Consider the following 17,333-nt stretch of genomic DNA (forward strand, 5'->3'; position numbering starts at 1 on the left):
ATAATCCATTCGATTTTTTTATTTCAGACAACATGAACAGCCGCTATCACCATGACCAGTGAACTACTTTTTTTGTTGGGGACTACTTTGATTTAAAAAAAAAAATATATTAAAAATGTAAAAAACGAAAAAAAATTTTTTTTGTACATTTCAAAATACAAATAAAAATATGTATATTGAAAAATTAAAATGATTGAATTTTGTTGTCGCATAAAAAATTTTCATAAAAATTGGTAAAATGTATACGTTCACATGAGAGTGCACCCTTAACACAATATGACACACATTTTTGTAAACATGTGGGTTATATACATACATATATACACTCGTGGCCACGCAAACCTTACCTCTATACCTTCTTAACATTTTTTTGGACTTTTTTGTTCATTCGGGATTTTCTCAATTTTGTTTTTTTATTTTATTTATTGTATTATCTAACTCTAATTATAGTTTTTTAATTTAATACGTTTAATGAGTAAAACACAAAATAGCTTTTCTGTGCTTATAGTACAAAAGCGGCCGATTTGATTGTTTTTAAAGTGATACATGTTTAGTAGGTAGTTCAATTAAAAAAATAAAATAAAATAAAAATTATTAGTTTCAAATATAGTGTAAATGAAAATAAATTAAAGAAATAAAAAATTTAATTTTTTCATCGCATGCCAGTCTCTTACAATTTGAACTCATTTTGCAAAGCTGACTATCTTTCAATGGATTTATCTATAGCTGAACGTGTTTTGCTTTAGTTTTTAATATTTTTGATTAATAATATGTCATTTACTTATTTCTAAATAAAAAATTTCTATACCGCAAAAAGTACCGTTATAAAATGTAGTCAAATATTTCACAATTTTGAGAGGTAAGGTTTGCGTGGCCACGAACGTAATTATTATATAGGATAATTTGTAATAACAAAGCATTCAGAACACCGATACAATGTAAAAATGAATATGCGAGTAAATAAATTGCAAATTTACCTTTAATACGCAGTGTCTTCTAATATTTTATTCACACAAAGGTGTTTAGTAACGAGAGTTTCTTCAACATTTTGTAAAGATGCAATCACCAGTGTTAGATTTAGAATATTCCAAGTTTCAGAGCAATTGACAAAATATTCGAAACGGTTATAGAAATTTTGATCCTGTTGTCCTTTCAGCAAAGGTATTTATTATTTTTTTAATATTAATTATAAGTTAAGCCGTAAATCGATTTCATAATAGTAAATATTTGAACTTTAAGCTTATCGTCTCTTCGTCGTTTATTTTACATGTAAGACTTGCTTTATGGTTAAAATACCATGTATTATATGTATTGGACATATACACTTGAACTAACAATGTCAATTAAAAGGCATATATCTACTTTTATTTTAACTAATGAGTGCAAGCATGGACACATACATACATTCCATTTCCGTTTCCACCGATCTTTTATCTAACTTGCTATTTACAGATCCATACATGAAGACCACACAAATTGTTTGTTATGATTAGTACACTAAAATAAACATGACAGTGCGGCTATAAAAGCATTTAAGTGTCGTCGTTTTGCTAGCTGCTGTTATTCGTGCCAATAGATATTTGTATTTTGAAGATTTACATTCAGTTTTTCGGTGCCTTAAAGTTGAGCGATTTTCGATTATGATAAAAGATTACGTTTCGTAGTTAAAAGGCCTCAACAGTGGTGACAGCATTTTTTATTTGTTTTTACGTTGATTGCTTTTTTTGTTTTTGCTTCTTCGATAACTTTAATGAACAATCGTTAGTGGTACGAGTATTAGTTTTGTGGAGGCGCGTTGCTGCACGATGAATTTTTTTATATATGCATTTTATATTAAACATTGCATTTATTATTTATAACTTGGGCGTCTTCCTTTTTCTAAGTTTATTTCATTTTTTCCTATTACAATATTTGATGAATAAACTTAGTTCAGTAAAACGCTCATTTAATACAAATTATTTGGAGGTAACAGTTGCCTTTTTATTTAAGTTAATTCCGTTTAATATTATTACTTTATATTTCAATTATCACTAAGGTAAGTTACTCTTAATGGATTTGCATTTGTTCATGTGCAGTTTAATTCTGTGGAAAATTTTTTAAGAAAGCTTCGTTATGAAAGTATTTGAAAAAGTTTTGTTGTCGTAGCCTGAAGACATAAATTAATAAAACAGCGTTTTTAAACTATTTCAACTGGTCAGAAAACTCAGTTTGACAATATCCTGCATTTATGTAAAAACAGCATAAATGCTATTATTTTCTTGTGATTTCAAAAGTTTCATTAAATATTTCATAATAGTCAAAGCGGAGATCGGATAAAATAAGAAAAAAATCTTTAGATTTGCTGCATTGGCTGAGCTTTCCTAACTTTCGATATATAACGTGTTTAAGACTGATTGGGTGGCTAACTTATAAAAAGAATAAAGAAAACTTCTTTCCTTGTTTTTATTCAGATGCAGACCGTTCCGCAGTTTATATCAGCCTCCGAACAAATGATGGATTCTAGCGCCTAGATCATGGAAATGAGAACATTCAAAAATTTTCTTGAAATTAGGATGTTTATTCCGTCATTCTATTTTTTAAAACAAAAAGTTATAAAGCGCTTTCTGTTTAAAGAAGTCTCACACAGGTCAACAAAATTTTAAGGATTTTGGGATGAAATTTTTTAAGGCAATATATGTATATCATTAACTTTTCCCATATTTTGCTATAGTCTTCAATCACACTTCTTAACCATTTTATCTTAAATCTTGTTTCTCATCATAAAAAGCCAATAAGCTTATAACAAAATCAATGACTTTTAGTAAATTTTAGATTCAGTCTTTAATAGTAATACTAGTTTATAGCTTTCCATAGATTGAATTTGGGGAGGCTTACTAATTTACCATTCGCTAAATATCGGGTAAAAACGCTGTTTTATTGGTTGGAGTGTACCTATTAACTTACATCAAAGTCTCCAATAGTGAACCTTGTCGCTGCAAGTAAGTTCTGAGGAGGCATATCAGGACTCATAACCTAATTTTAAAAATGTTCAAACATACATTAGTCACTTTTTGAAATAGGTTATCCACAACGAAAACATTACGTGATAAAGGCAATAAATATGGGCGAACTGAAACAGTAATATCCGATTGACAAAAAAAAAACACACAACAATAAACTATACAAAACTGAAGCAAAATTGTTTCGTATATAAAATAGCTTTAGTTATAAGTAGATGTAAATAAATATATGGTAAATGGATTGAATAGTTGTTTTAAAATCACCTCATCGTCGTCATTATCGATCATTTCCTTTGTCGATGCTGTAGTCTCATTTCTCCTTATTGAGCCCTGATGGATGTCTAGATCCACTTTTAGGCATTGGAAGCTTCGCATCAAAAACACAATGGGCATTGGCAAAACACCAGCAAGAATCATTGCTAATGCGACTCCCATTACCCATGTTGGATAATTGGATTGTTGAACAGCTCCCTAAAAATTATTTGAAATAAATAAAAATAATTAATTCACGTATAATGAGTTCGTTACGAGTTGTGCATTCCAGGCTCCATACGTTGGATTTTTGATGACCATGAACACGACTGAGGAAACTAGAATGGTCACCATAATGACTGGGCCAATATAACGCCAAGTTAATTGCCAGTATATGCCGGGTCGGTAACCAGTCATCTGATAAATATCTTCTGTAAATCTACATGATATATACATATACAATATTTGTAATTGAATAGACTGAAATCAGAAAAGTTTTGTATGTAAATATAATATTCAATCAGAGATTGAGCCGTAAATTTATTACTTTGAATCAAGTTCTTTAAACTAAAATAATTGTTAATACAAACATTCAATATAAGCATCTAACGTTAGTAATAGGAAATTTGCATTTAAAAGAGAGTGTTAAATTTTATTGGCATGTCAAATAAACTATAAAATATTTACCTCTCGTGTCCATAGACGTATACCACTGCAATTGTTTCCATCAATGCGACCACAACCAAGCCAATTGTGCCCGCAAATGAGTCAAACATTTTGAGCCAATATTCACCGGCACCTGTACAGAAGATGAAACCGACAATGAAGCAGAATAGACATACCACCCCTGTCACATGTTGTTTCTTAACCCGTTTAATGATATCAATGTCAAAAAGTGTACAAAGCATTCCCTCCAGTATGCCAATTTGAGATCCTAGGCCTAGAGAAAGTAACATTGTAAAGAACAGAACTGCCCAGAATGGGGCACCAGGTAACTCCACTATAGCCTGAGTAATAACAATAAACGCTAGTCCAGTGCCCTCTGCAGCCTGCAAAATACATTTTTAAAAATTATTTAACTCATACGTAAATGCAAACATACATTGTCCAGTTGTTTTGATAGGCTACACTCTTCAAGTTCCAAGTTGATGGACTCGCTACCGTTAACTTTTGCCATCACTGATTCGTATTCTTCAAATGTTGCATTCTTGTAATGAAGTAAATCATGTTTGATTAAGATGTCCTTATTACTGTTGATAATAAAAAGTGTCATAAAATAATTAACTAATTATAGTTTCATTTTCAAAATTTCAAAGGGAATTATGGCTTAACTATTAGTCCTTTTTATTTCCAACAGTAGTAAAAAATCATAATTTCCACCTTTTATTTTATTTTTCATATTCTATATATGAAGTATTGGAAGAATCGCAATACGTGGGTGAAATCCAACCAGCAACAAATAAAGAAGTAGAAAATATTATTAAAAGTAGATTTAAGGGGTTACATTGGTTTACGGGTTTCAAAAAATCGATTTTTTTTTATTGCTTTATTAAATTCTACAACACCTCTAGAATACTGTCCTAAATTTTGAAGTTGATCCGAGAAATAGTCTCGGAGATACAGCCTTGAGAACATGTGCGCTCGAGGCTAGCTAGGCTAAGTGCGCCGTCTTTAAAGTTTTTCTCGAAACTACTTTTCCCGGCACGGTCTGCATGATAACTCATAAAGTTTTTAAAATTTTTTGATGCGATTTTTTTTATTCGATAATGTAATAGATGAAGTATGATGAATAATGTATAGAGAAAGTCTGTCGAGCCGGATTTTCGATATTTTTATTAAAAATTTTAGAAACATAATTAAATTGTGATATTTATGACGTAAAACGCATACTTGTTTTCTAAATTCCGTAAATTGGAAAATTTTTCGAAATTAAAAAACTCGGCTCGACAGACTATAACTACAACTTCATTTAACAAGAATTTTTTTTTATTTTTACAAATCCATCAACATTTCAAGGATAAATGATGCAGACCGTGGAGCAACTTTTTTCATTGTACTTTGGGTCACGTGAAATTAAAATAAATTTTTTTATAAACTTTAAGTACCAATAAACATTGTATACAATTTCTTTATATTTATTTCTATTGTTATCCTTTCTGAAAACAGTTTTTCTTTTGGCGCATTTTTGGTGCTGCTGGACGTATGTAACCCCTTAAACCAAAAAAGGCTCCCGGCTTCGGCTTGGGAAAACCAATAGCAAAGCTTACGATGATAATAAACGCTTGCCTTAATTTCAGATATGTCCCATTGTCATGGAAAGTATCTGAAATCATTATGGTACAAAAACCTGGCAAAAGCACACATCAAGCCTCGTCATATCGTTCAATCTCACCTATTTTGTCCAAACTACTTGAAGCTGTAATCATAAGAAGATTTCAGAACATAATTGCAGAAAAGGGACTTATACCAATTCATCAATTTGGATTTAGATCTCAACATTCCACAATTGATCAAGATCATCGAATAACGAGCATAATCGAAGATGCGATGGAAAAAAAGCACAGTTGCACAGCTGTTTTTCTTGAAGTATCCCAGGCGTTCGATAGAGTATGGCACCATGGCTTCATAAATTAAGACTTCACTTTCCACGGTATTTAACCGATCTAGTTGACCCTTACCTGAGCAACCGCTATTTCAGAATCAAGATGGGACAATCATATATCTACAATCATACAGTACAGCCGATAAAAACAGGTGTACCTCAAGGAAGTGTCCTGGGGCCACTCTTATACATTTGGTTTACTAACGACATGCCTACGCCACCAAATTGCGCTATTGCCACTTTTGCAGATGATACCTGCATCATTACGACCGGCAAAAATGAAGTTGAGTCATTGCACTGAATGCAATCTTCACTAAGTCAAATTGTAGAATGGACACGGTACATTACTTTAAACGAGTTGAAGTCTATCCATATAAACTTCACTAACATAAGTGTTACGAACATCCCCTTACATATTGGAAATGAAGTAATCCCTTACTCCATCTCGGTGATATGTCTTGGTATGACGTTGGACGCAAAGTTGACTTGGAAGGAACACATACAAAAAAATAGTTTAAGAATTTAAACTAAAATACCAGAAAATAAACTGGTTGATCGGCAAGAAATCACCTTTAACAACGTCAAATAAAATCCTAGTCCACAATCAAACTTTGAAACCTGTTTGGACATATAGAATTCAACTATGGGGTTGCGGTGCATCAAAGCGGTGCAAAGATTCCAAGACAAAGTTCTGCGAAAGATGGTAAATGCCCCGTGGTACATCCGCAATTCGGATCTGCATCGTGATCTTCATTTAAATATGATTCGGGAAGTCATTCGCGAAACAGCATCGAAATATGCAAAAGGGTTCCAAAATCATGTTAACACCAAAGACCGGCAACTAGGAGAGACTAGAAATAGCAGGCGCAGACTGAAAAGAACAACGTTTCATGATTTATTAAGAATCCAAGAAAATAAGAAATATCATTATATTTAGTTAAAAACAGAAATGCTTCATATTACAGCTTTTATTGTTTTACTTCATAAATTGAGAAAAATATTGTTTCTTAGTTTACATTTATCACTAGTTGTGATTTCAATGAAATGTAAAACCATCATTTATTACGTTTCAATAAAAAAAATCATATATGTTATCGTTTAATAATCGAGAGATATTTTTGTACTCCTCATCGTCTACTGACACCACAATGGCAAAAAACCTATTCTCATAGAAAGAATAGTTTAGTTTTTATAGCGGTTAAACAGGTGCATCCGTGGTTTACGTCTTTCAATGCGCCAAATGTATTTTATACAATAACGATCTATTTACGCTGTAAAAAATGAAAAATTTTCCTCATGGTTGATCCGTCGTCATGAAATGTTTAACTTTAAAATATATTTATCTTTTGTTATATTAACTTTTTGGGTAATTTTATAAAGAAGTAGTAGAAGCCTACAATTGGTGGCCTCTATTGGTTATAGCGAAATTTAGAACGCAAAAGATTAGAGCGATAGTCGAATTAGCAGTACGAGCACATACTTTCCATTATTTTCACAATCAATTTTATAATATTAGAGTGATGAACGTTTCTTTTATCCTTATATATATATGTTTACTCATCTATGAACTTATGCGAAAAAGGTTTTTAAAAATTAATTGTTAATCTTCGACTTGAAGTTATTATACTTTTTTTGCAGATATCAGTCGAGCTATACTAGCTCTGATTTTTTTCGAACTTTGGCATTATAGTCGTCATCAAACGTACTCATTAGTTAATACAGAATGATAATACATACTTGTGTAGTTCGCCGTGTTTGTACTAGGAAATAAATAAATTCAATACTAAGGCGGGATTCTCAAATATCTAGCAGTAGTAATAGGACCAACGTCGACAGTCATCGGTAAAATTTAATGTAATGCAACAAGTAATGAAGAACTAACTTTGAACGTAACCGAACATTTTACTCTTGCAACTTGCCCGAACCAAAGCCAGTCAAATCCCTTACGATGCAAAATGTCAAGCAATCAATGATTTTATATATATATAACTCATATTGCCTTGAAGACGACAGCGCTAATTTGCATTAGCAGGAAAGACGACAAACTTCACATACTTTTGGCATTAAACTATAGTATATCCAATGTTATTCAGTTAATTTTAAGTTTGAAGATTTTATGTTAGATATATAGTAGAAAGTATAGACCCAATTTTATATATTATATTTTTTGCCAATACCATGTGCAATTTAAAGGCCAAGGATTCCTTACATACAATCACCAATCAAATAGAGTAATGTCAACCGGGTATTTAAAAACCTTGAAAACAAAATTCGGTAAATATGCGGTCAAGTTTTCGCCCAATTTTGGGCACAAATATGCACTGTCATGAGTAAAACATTGTTCCTAGATTTATATACCGGAAAGTGAAAGAATCGAAAGCAATTTAAAATTGTGCTATATATGGAAGTAGGCGTGGTTATAGTCCGATATCCTCCATTTACACACTGTGTGATTGAAATGTTAAAATAATGTCATGTACCGAATTTTGTTGAAATCGGTCAAGCCGGTCACGAGAAATGTGATTTCACCTTTTGAACTAGGCCCTTATAAACTTGTCTAATACCATCTCGGTGGTAAATTTAATGCCTCTGGAGTTTTAGGTTATTAATAAATCGTGCTTTTAGTAGTTTTAACAGTATGAAAGTGAGCAGGGTTGTAATCCGATTTCATTTATTTTCACACCGTCGGTAGGGATTGTTATAGGATTTATCTTGAGCGAAATATATTATTTTGGCTTGAACAGTTTGAGAGGCATGTTGATTGAACCTATTAGGCAGAGCCATGCCCACTTTTTAAAGATGCTTAGCCTATACTCTACCTATTGCTACTGTGATCCTCTGTGTAAATTTACAGTTCTATATTTAAATTTAGTACTTAGTGATGTCATTTTATTGGTTTTTATTTAATGGCGTGTTTTGGGCAAGTGGTCTGGTTACTCCCATCTAAAAACTCGTTCTTACTTTTGTCAATGAACCTTTGTATGTATCAAGTTTTTTTACAATATCTAAAGTGGAGAATGGAGTCATGTGTAGAAATTCACGCAAGTGAGGAAAGTTCTCTGATCGCCATTCATTTGGGAGTGGCCAGAAACGATTCTTTTACATATGGCTCAAGCAGCTCACGACTTCCGGTCTTACACCAAATATCCTCTGGGTAGCCTAAGAACATCCGTTTGAAGGCAAGCTAAAGTGAGAAGGCGAAACATCTCCTCCGCAGGGTTTTGCGCTGGGCTTGGGACCCGCCAAGTAAAAAACGCACCCAATGAAAAGAAACAACCAGCTTCGAATGAGAGACCCCTCTTTCGATGAACGAAGGCAAGACGAAATATCTTCTGTCATCAACCAAACAGTCGTCGCACTCGCGGCTTGGCTCTCACGTCACTGTTGACAGTCATAACTTAGTAGTCGTAGATATTTTCGTCTATCTTGGAACCAGTATAAACACCTTCAAAAATGTCAGCCTGGAAGTCCAGCGCAGAATAACTTTTACCAACAGGTGCTACTTCGGACTGAGTAGGCAATTGAGAAGTAAAGTCTTCTCTCGTCGAACAAAAACCAAACTCTATAAGTCACTCATTATTCCCGTCCTGTTATATAGTGCAGAGGCATGGACGATGACAACAACTGATGAGTCGACGTTGCGAGTTTTCAAGAGAAAGGTTTATGGTCCTTTGCGCATTGGCAACGGCGAGTATCGCAGTCGATTGAATGGTGGGCCATACGAGATTAACGGCGTCGTTGACATGGTTCAGCGAATTAAAAGACAGCGGCAACGCTGGCAAGGTCATGTTGTCCAAATGAACGAAAACGCTCCAGCTCTGAAAGTATTCGACGCAGTACCCGCCGAGGGAAGCAGAGGAAGAGGAAGACCTCCACTCCGTTGGAAAGACCAAGTGGAGAAAGACCTGACTTCGCTTGGAATATCCAATTGGCGCCACATGGCGAAAAGAAGAAACTACTGGTGCGCTGTTGTTAACTCGGCTATAATCGCGTAAGCGGTGTCTACGCCAATAAAGAAGAAGAAAAGAGTTACTCAAGATCTACAGTCACGAACGGACAGTCGGATTTCAACTCGTCTCATCATACTGATCATTTATACATACATAACACTATATCTAATTCGATTAGTTTTAGGTGATACATATAGCCGTTAAGTAAACAAAACTATTATATTCTGTAGCAACATGTTGCAGGAGATTACATAATAGCGTTTTGTAGGCGCGTCAGTGGTCCGATCGATATGTATGTACCAAGTTTCATCAAGATATTTAAATTTTTCCTGAAGTTACGGTTTGCACGGACGGACCGACAGACAGTACAGCGGATTTCAACTCGTCTTGTCATCCTGATAATTTTTATGATATATACATATGTATGTATATAACGCAATATCTAACTCGATTAGTTCTAAGTGATACAGCCAATCGTTAGGTGAACAATTATTATATTACCATTATACGATAAGAGTATAAGAAGTGCAAAATTTGATTTTTTTGAGGAAAGATCCTTGATCCTTTCTCCATGTTCTAATAAATAATTCAAACGAACGCGAGCTTCGGAGAAGTATTACTCAAAAATTATACGACATCCACAGCAAATTTTAGTTGTGACAATCCAGTCCTATGCTTTGCTGATTATAGCAGCTTTGTAGTAGGCACATAAACGCATAAGCAATGTACATATGTATGTACATACATATGAATACGGAAATAACATTTCAATGCCAATATGTAAGATATCAAATCAAAACTCAACGCGTTAAGATTATTGAACCCATATTATAAGTTCACTGAATTGTGTGTAAGCATAGTAACTTGTGCCATATATTTTTGGATTTGACCACTCATCATAATATACATACATATATGTAGAATGCTTTCATAATCAAAGTGCCTTCCAATATGCATATGGGTTGGAAAAATCAAAGGTGTAATTTCAATGTCGCCAACAAGATTCTATTTATGTTCAAGAATATCTTATTTTGTAGGGTTGAATATTTCTTTACTTTTGCAGTTTCAACTAAGTGTTGTTGTATATTTTGGTGCTATTTCACAAGCTAATTACATATTTTTACAAGCGCCTGTATAATTTTAATTGCGTATAACTTTAAAAGAATATTTTTTGACGTAAAGTGAGAATTTTTATATTATAATATCTATTCTTCAAAGTTGTAAGTTTATTTTCCTTGCTCAAAAATGTATTGCAAAGAAACAAAAATCCTATGTTAACTTCTTTACGGGAAGAAGCAAAATCTGAAACTTCAGCGGAAGTTTGCACAAAATAAATAAACTTGGAAAATAATGGACACACAAACACTTATATAGATTTATATATTATATAAATGCTATTACAAAACCATTACAGGTGGAAACATAAATGTGTATATTTGTAATAAAATCAAATAACATATGTTTCCATTTTATTTGAATGTAAATATACTAACTCGAACGAATCTTGTAAGAACTAGTACATAGAATTAAACAAAAAAAAGTTTCCTATCGAAGTTTAAAGTTGAGAAAACATTGCAAAATACTAAAATTGATATTGGAATAGCATACACGCTCGTCTCTATGTACGACCCTAATGTGCACTCTTTGGAAATAAACAATTGGTGAATTTCAATTGCTTCAATTATACACTGCTTTGTCTTTTAATTGAAGAATCAAAGCTCTATTGATATGATTTATTCACAACACACCCTTCCATTCTCCGTATGCCTATTATTTCTATAATGGATGTGCAGCTACAACAAATAATTATGACTAGCTCGAAATGGTTGCGAACTGCGAATACGCTTGTATTAAGAAATTGAATTGCAAAAACCAGATGGAACCAACGTTTTCTGGTGACACTTACAGTTCGATACAACGATCCACATTGACCGTTGCCTTGAATCCGAGAATGGCAAATATTACGACGCTTGCGTATATGGCGGTGATAGCATTGCACACCGATACTAAAAGGACATCACGTACACAATTATTTTTGGGCGGATTGTAACTTCCAAATGCTATAAGCGATCCAAAAGCTAGACCAAAAGAGTAGAAAACTTGTGTCGCTGCATCCAACCATACTGTCGGATCGGCCAGTTTCTCCACTTTCGGTGTATACATGTGTATAAGACCAGCACTGGCACCTCTTAATGTAATTCCTCGTATAAAAAAAATTGTCAACACAATATACGGGAAAAGCGATGTGAAGTACACAACCTTGCCGGAACTTTGAATGCCTTTCATTACAATAAAAAATACAATTGTCCAAGATAGGAACAAACAGAGGACAATCCACCACTTTAAGCCGCCTGGTTCATCCATCGATGGTGCGGCATCTAATGTTGTTCTATACCAAAAGTACGCCGTTTCTGATGAACGGGCACATTCCTCTACTTCAACCGTGCCATTTGTAGGACAGGAAGCCCAGGGTAAAGGATACTATAAAAGGAAGAAATGAATTCACGTGTAATTTAATTTGTGACTTTTATATTAATCATTAACTCACTCGAAAACTGTTGAATAAATAGAAGAATACCCAGGTTATTATAACATTATAATATAAGGCTACAAACAGGGTTACGATACAGGATGATATTCCAATACCACCCAGCCAAGGGTGTATAGTGTTCCAAACACCAAGTGCGCCAAGTCTCATACGTTGTCCAATACCCAGTTCTATTAGAAACAACGGCACACCTTCCAGTATCAACATCACCATAAACGGTATTAGAAAAGCACCTGAAAAACATATATTGAACAAGCTGTTAGTACAAGATGATGGATTGAAGTGAAAGAGACAGTTCGAAATTTGCAAGTTTTTTGCTTAAATTGTAATGTTCTAAAGATATTCCCTCAATTTCATTAAATAATATAAGCATATAAAGTCAGCTTAAAGAACGAAAATCTTTACATTTGATAAAAGAGATTTATAGGGACATCTGGACCGAAATTAACTATTTTTCACATTTAACTAAAATATGTTCAGAAAAACTCACTCAACCTTATATATTTACTGATATACAAGTATGTAGATATGTATTATAGTTGACTAGAGTGAATTTGTTCAAAATTCTCACTACGACAAATTGTGGTAAGTAAAAATGTTCGCTTATAGCATTGATAGACAGCAGCGTTAGTCCTGATTAATTCAGGAGGTAGTGAAGAGAACTTCGTTGCTAACTCCCATTTAATCCTCACAATTTTAGTGCATTAGCGACGTTCTCGTGGGCAACATTGTTATAAATGCCCAATTTTAATCTATTGTGAATGAAAAACAACCAACACTGATTTTTTTTTTAATTTTCAATAATAAAACAAGAATTTGTATGTTATGATGTTATGTTATGTTAACCTGTTGATATGTTTTTGTATAATAATAAAAAATGGTTTTATAAAAATTAGGCGGCTAATAACCGCAATGTTTATCTTCTATCCATTTTCATTGAAAATAGATATTATAAAACGAAGGGTCAATCGGGTCCGACAAGAGATCGCAGCCGATTGGATGTTGCACCAGGACAACGCCCCGGCTCACGCCGCCTTTCTTGTGAACAGCTACCTAACCAAGGCCGAGATCCCAACGTTTCCGCAGCCGCCATACAGCCCAGATGTGGGTCCCTGGACTTTTTTGTTTCCTTGCCTGAAAAGGCCGATGAAATGGGATCCAAGCAGCATGCAACTCGACTCTTAAGGCTATTCCGGAGAATGCCTTCCGTGACGCCTTTAATACTCAGAAATTGCGCTGGCAGCGCTCCTTCTGCATATTTTGAAAGTTTTTGAAGAATTGTAACGATTGGTTTAATACATTTTTTTAAACGACTAAGTTTTATTACTTTCCGGACAAACCATGTATTAGAGATATGTGGTCAAGGTAATTATTTCTCCGATTCAACATATTTTTTTACATACAAGCATACTATTATCAGGAAAGTTTTCTTCCGAATTTCTACTATATATTTTAAGCGTCGGGATCTAACACTGCTCAGCTACAGAATCAAAAATTTCAACAACTAAGATTTAAAACACGTTATAAACAGTTTTTACGGTTTTTTTTATCGAGAGAAAGCAGTATGGTATTTTTAATTTCGAAAAGTGAATGAGATAAATCAAATGTGCAGGAATGAGAATTAATATCATAATATAGTATGTGTCGGAATGGTTCGTTAAATTCAAGATTCAAAAAATATAACACCAAGCATTTCTCTACGACTCGTCAGCACAAGGTGAGTTTCATAGTAACCAGGACTTAAAAAAAATAACAGAACAAATGGTTTTTCGGCAAAATCTATTATTTAAAAATAGTATCCTTCTGCTTCAATACAGTTTTTTGCATGGTCCAAAATCATGTTGAGCGAGTGTTTTAGGTCGTTGGCCGGTATGGCCACCAGTATGCCGTAGCAAGCCTTTTGGTTAGCCTCTACGTCTGCATAACGCTTTCCTTTCATGGGCAGATGCATTTTTCCGAAAAGGAAGAAGTCGCACGGTGCCATATCCTGTGAATACGGGGAGTGGTTAATGGTTAAAATGTGATTTTTGGTCAAATAATCGGTCACAAGATGTCCTTCGAATGTTGGATTCTGAGCAATTTTTGGTCGTCAGTCAATTTGTGCGGAACAAACCCTGCACACACCTTTCGTAAGTCCAATTGTTCAGTCAAAATGCGATAAATCGATGTTTTGGAGATGTTTAATTCCATTTCCGTGAATTTCAATGATGATTTCGACTAATTTTTGATTAATTCACGCACAGTTTCGTTGAAATTTCCGGTGATCATGGATTTTGGTTGGCACACATGTTGATAGTCATTTATGTCCTCACGACCACTTTAAAACGCTGTTATGGTAATCATCGCCATAAACTAGTTTCATCAATTGAAACGTTTCGGTAAAAGTTTTACCAATTTTAAAACAAAACTTAATGTTGTTCGAAGCTGATTTTCGCACCGATAACACAAACATACTGACACTTAAAACGCAATAACTTCACTTCCAATAGGTGAAATGTCATGAAATTCTCCCTGGAAAATCGATAAAGATAGCAGATTCTAACGCACTAGTCGACATATAGATGGCGCCACCAGGGGCGAATAATAGTTAGAGGCGAGTTAGTGACGTGACGTGTTTTTTTGGTGCTCCGTTTATGGCATCAAGTACGATAGGAAATAATTCTAAATTAGTTCCTAAGAGCGCGGAAACACACACAGTGTCCACATCAGCTCAAGCTAATAAAAAAAACTGAGCATAATTAAGCTACAAAAGCGGTGAGTGTTAAAACACTTAATAAATATGTATTTATTTGGGAGAAGGTTTGCACAAAAGGGAAATCGCGAAGAGCGCATCTTCTTAGCTCTCCCTTTGATACCTGTTTAGATCCCACAATCCACAACCCACGCAAAGAGAAATTCCTGACGTTTCACGCTGAGGAATTTTCGAGCAACAGCTAGATTAGCGGACTGCTATATGAATAGCTGAGAAATGTCAGCTAAACCTAAAGCAACAGATGCCATCTTTGGTAACAATGAGGATTGTAGCCCGTTTACAAGGAGCAACAAGACCATCCGATCGCCTGATCGACAAAGCGCCCAGACACACCAGACACTTTAGAAGAGGTGACCCCATCAAATACGGCCACTCACGATGTGACTCCATCAAATAACATCACAATGGCAAATAATAAAGCCAGCGCCGACCTGCCAACACAAGGCACCACTAGAAACGAAGATGCAATAAGTGTGAGCGAAGGAGAGTTCGCTCTTGATGGTCTAGGCATACTAATAGAAGAGTTAATCGTGCTGACCCATGGCCAAAAACAAAGGTATGTAAATCAGCATATGCGAAACATAATAGACAAAATTTCGCAATTGTAAAAACAAGTAGTAGCAGAGGTTAGAGAGTCGGCTATCCACCCGACCGCCCAGACAAAAAGAGGTCGCATTACACTCAGCGACGAACCAATAGCGGAGAAGCAAACTCAACAACGAAGCCGACGATCTTGTATCAATTTACCAAAAACCCGAGCAAGAACAAGCCTAATTGATTAGTTCAAACAAACAGAAATAGAAAATGATATTTCTACTGCGCAAATGTTTGAAGCCCCTGTAAAGTCGCCAGCAATAACACAATTAGGCACGCAGCCAACGAAAGGGTCCATTAATAAAGCAACAACAACAACAAAGACAATGGAGGAACAGTGGAATATAGTAGCTAAGGAAGGCAACCAGAAGACAGCAAAATTGCCAAAAATACAACCCCAAGAGATTTTAATATCAAAAAACGGGGACCTTTCCTATGCGGAGATGCTACGGAAAATCAAGTCCGACTCAACACTCGGCGGATTCGGAACTATCGTGACAAAGATACGCAAAACACAAAGTGGTGAAATGTTGCTACAATTGAGCGGAGCAGTGATTCCAACCGACTCTAAGGAAACCATGAAAAAATGTCTTGGGGGAACGGTCAAGTCACGTTAAGCTTCTGACCCTCTGCCCTGCAGAGAGAATTAGGAAACCCTGAACTGACGATCTCGTCAATCAAGAGCTGGAGAAAGACTTATTAAACTCCCGGTCGAAGCAGTTAGACAGCTCCTAGTGACTAAAATGCTGAAAGTTGGATGGGTAAGCTACCGCATACGAGAATATAGGCAATCACAGCGATGCTTTAAATGTCTCGACTACAGTCCGGCAAAGGACTGCAATATCATACCAAAATGTTTGCTCTGCTTGAAAGCCGGTACAAAAGAAATTGAGCAGGAAGCGTCAGGTGCCCAATATACAAGAAAGCAGCTCAACAGGTCACATGAGGTTCTTACAACTTAATGGAAACCATTGCCAAGTGGCACACGACTTTTTAAAACAGTCAGCCGAAAAGCGAATTGATGTGGTTCTACTAAGCGAACCATACAAAATCGGACAAGGCGTAACCTGGATAAGTGACACTCGAAAGAAAGCGGCTATATGGAAATGTAATCCCCTTTCTCTTCAGATGGTTTTGTCAATAATATTAATATATACAGCTGCTACTTACATCCTAGCCTTAGCGACGAAGAATATAGGCGTATTATCCAGCGACCATGACACTTGTAGCGATCACTACACAATTATATTCCATATAAATACTACACACGCACGACAGAGTTTCTTAATTGGCCAATGAACAGTAACAACCAGCCTCGGATGAGACACGACAGAGTTTATCGACCCAAAAAAAGGAACTGGCAACTCAAAACATTCGACCCAGACCTCTTTGAAGAAGCCTTCAGACCAACTACACTTCCCGACAATCTGTTGTCGGCTAACAAAGCTGCTCGCTCGATTATGAGTTGTATTATGGCATATTCGAGACAATCGCAAGACGCTTGTACCAAAGGTTACGTGGTACTTCTGAATACATCACTCTCCAAAAACACTTCAAGGACAAAAGAAAATTGCTAAAACAGGCAATTAAAAAGTAAGCAGGGATGTTTCCTTAAACTGTGCGACGTTGTCGAAAA

General features: G+C 35.1%; 1 protein-coding gene across 7 annotated transcripts in view; it reads right to left on the reverse strand.

The window, feature by feature from the left end:
* LOC120773079 (sodium-dependent neutral amino acid transporter B(0)AT3) overlaps nt 1–17,333 on the reverse strand; it is a 59,129-nt gene that overhangs the window by 2,833 nt on the left and 38,963 nt on the right. For 5 of the 7 annotated variants that reach the window (XM_040102024.1, XM_040102023.1, XM_040102026.1 and 2 more), the window contains exons 3-9: nt 12,352–12,584; nt 11,710–12,284; nt 4,354–4,501; nt 3,939–4,300; nt 3,528–3,690; nt 3,264–3,470; nt 2,944–3,012 (exon numbers count right to left, since the gene is read on the reverse strand). In XM_040102024.1, the coding sequence (XP_039957958.1) occupies nt 2,944–3,012; nt 3,264–3,470; nt 3,528–3,690; nt 3,939–4,300; nt 4,354–4,501; nt 11,710–12,284; nt 12,352–12,584 (1,757 nt within the window). Of the gene's footprint in view, nt 1–1,133; nt 2,083–2,943; nt 3,013–3,263; nt 3,471–3,527; nt 3,691–3,938; nt 4,301–4,353; nt 4,502–11,709; nt 12,285–12,351; nt 12,585–17,333 lie in introns of those variants that run through there. The other 2 variants (XM_040102029.1, XM_040102028.1) reach the window with 2 other exon arrangements.

Source organism: Bactrocera tryoni, chromosome 3 (genome assembly GCF_016617805.1).
Source record: "Bactrocera tryoni isolate S06 chromosome 3, CSIRO_BtryS06_freeze2, whole genome shotgun sequence".
Lineage (NCBI taxonomy): Eukaryota > Metazoa > Arthropoda > Insecta > Diptera > Tephritidae > Bactrocera > Bactrocera tryoni.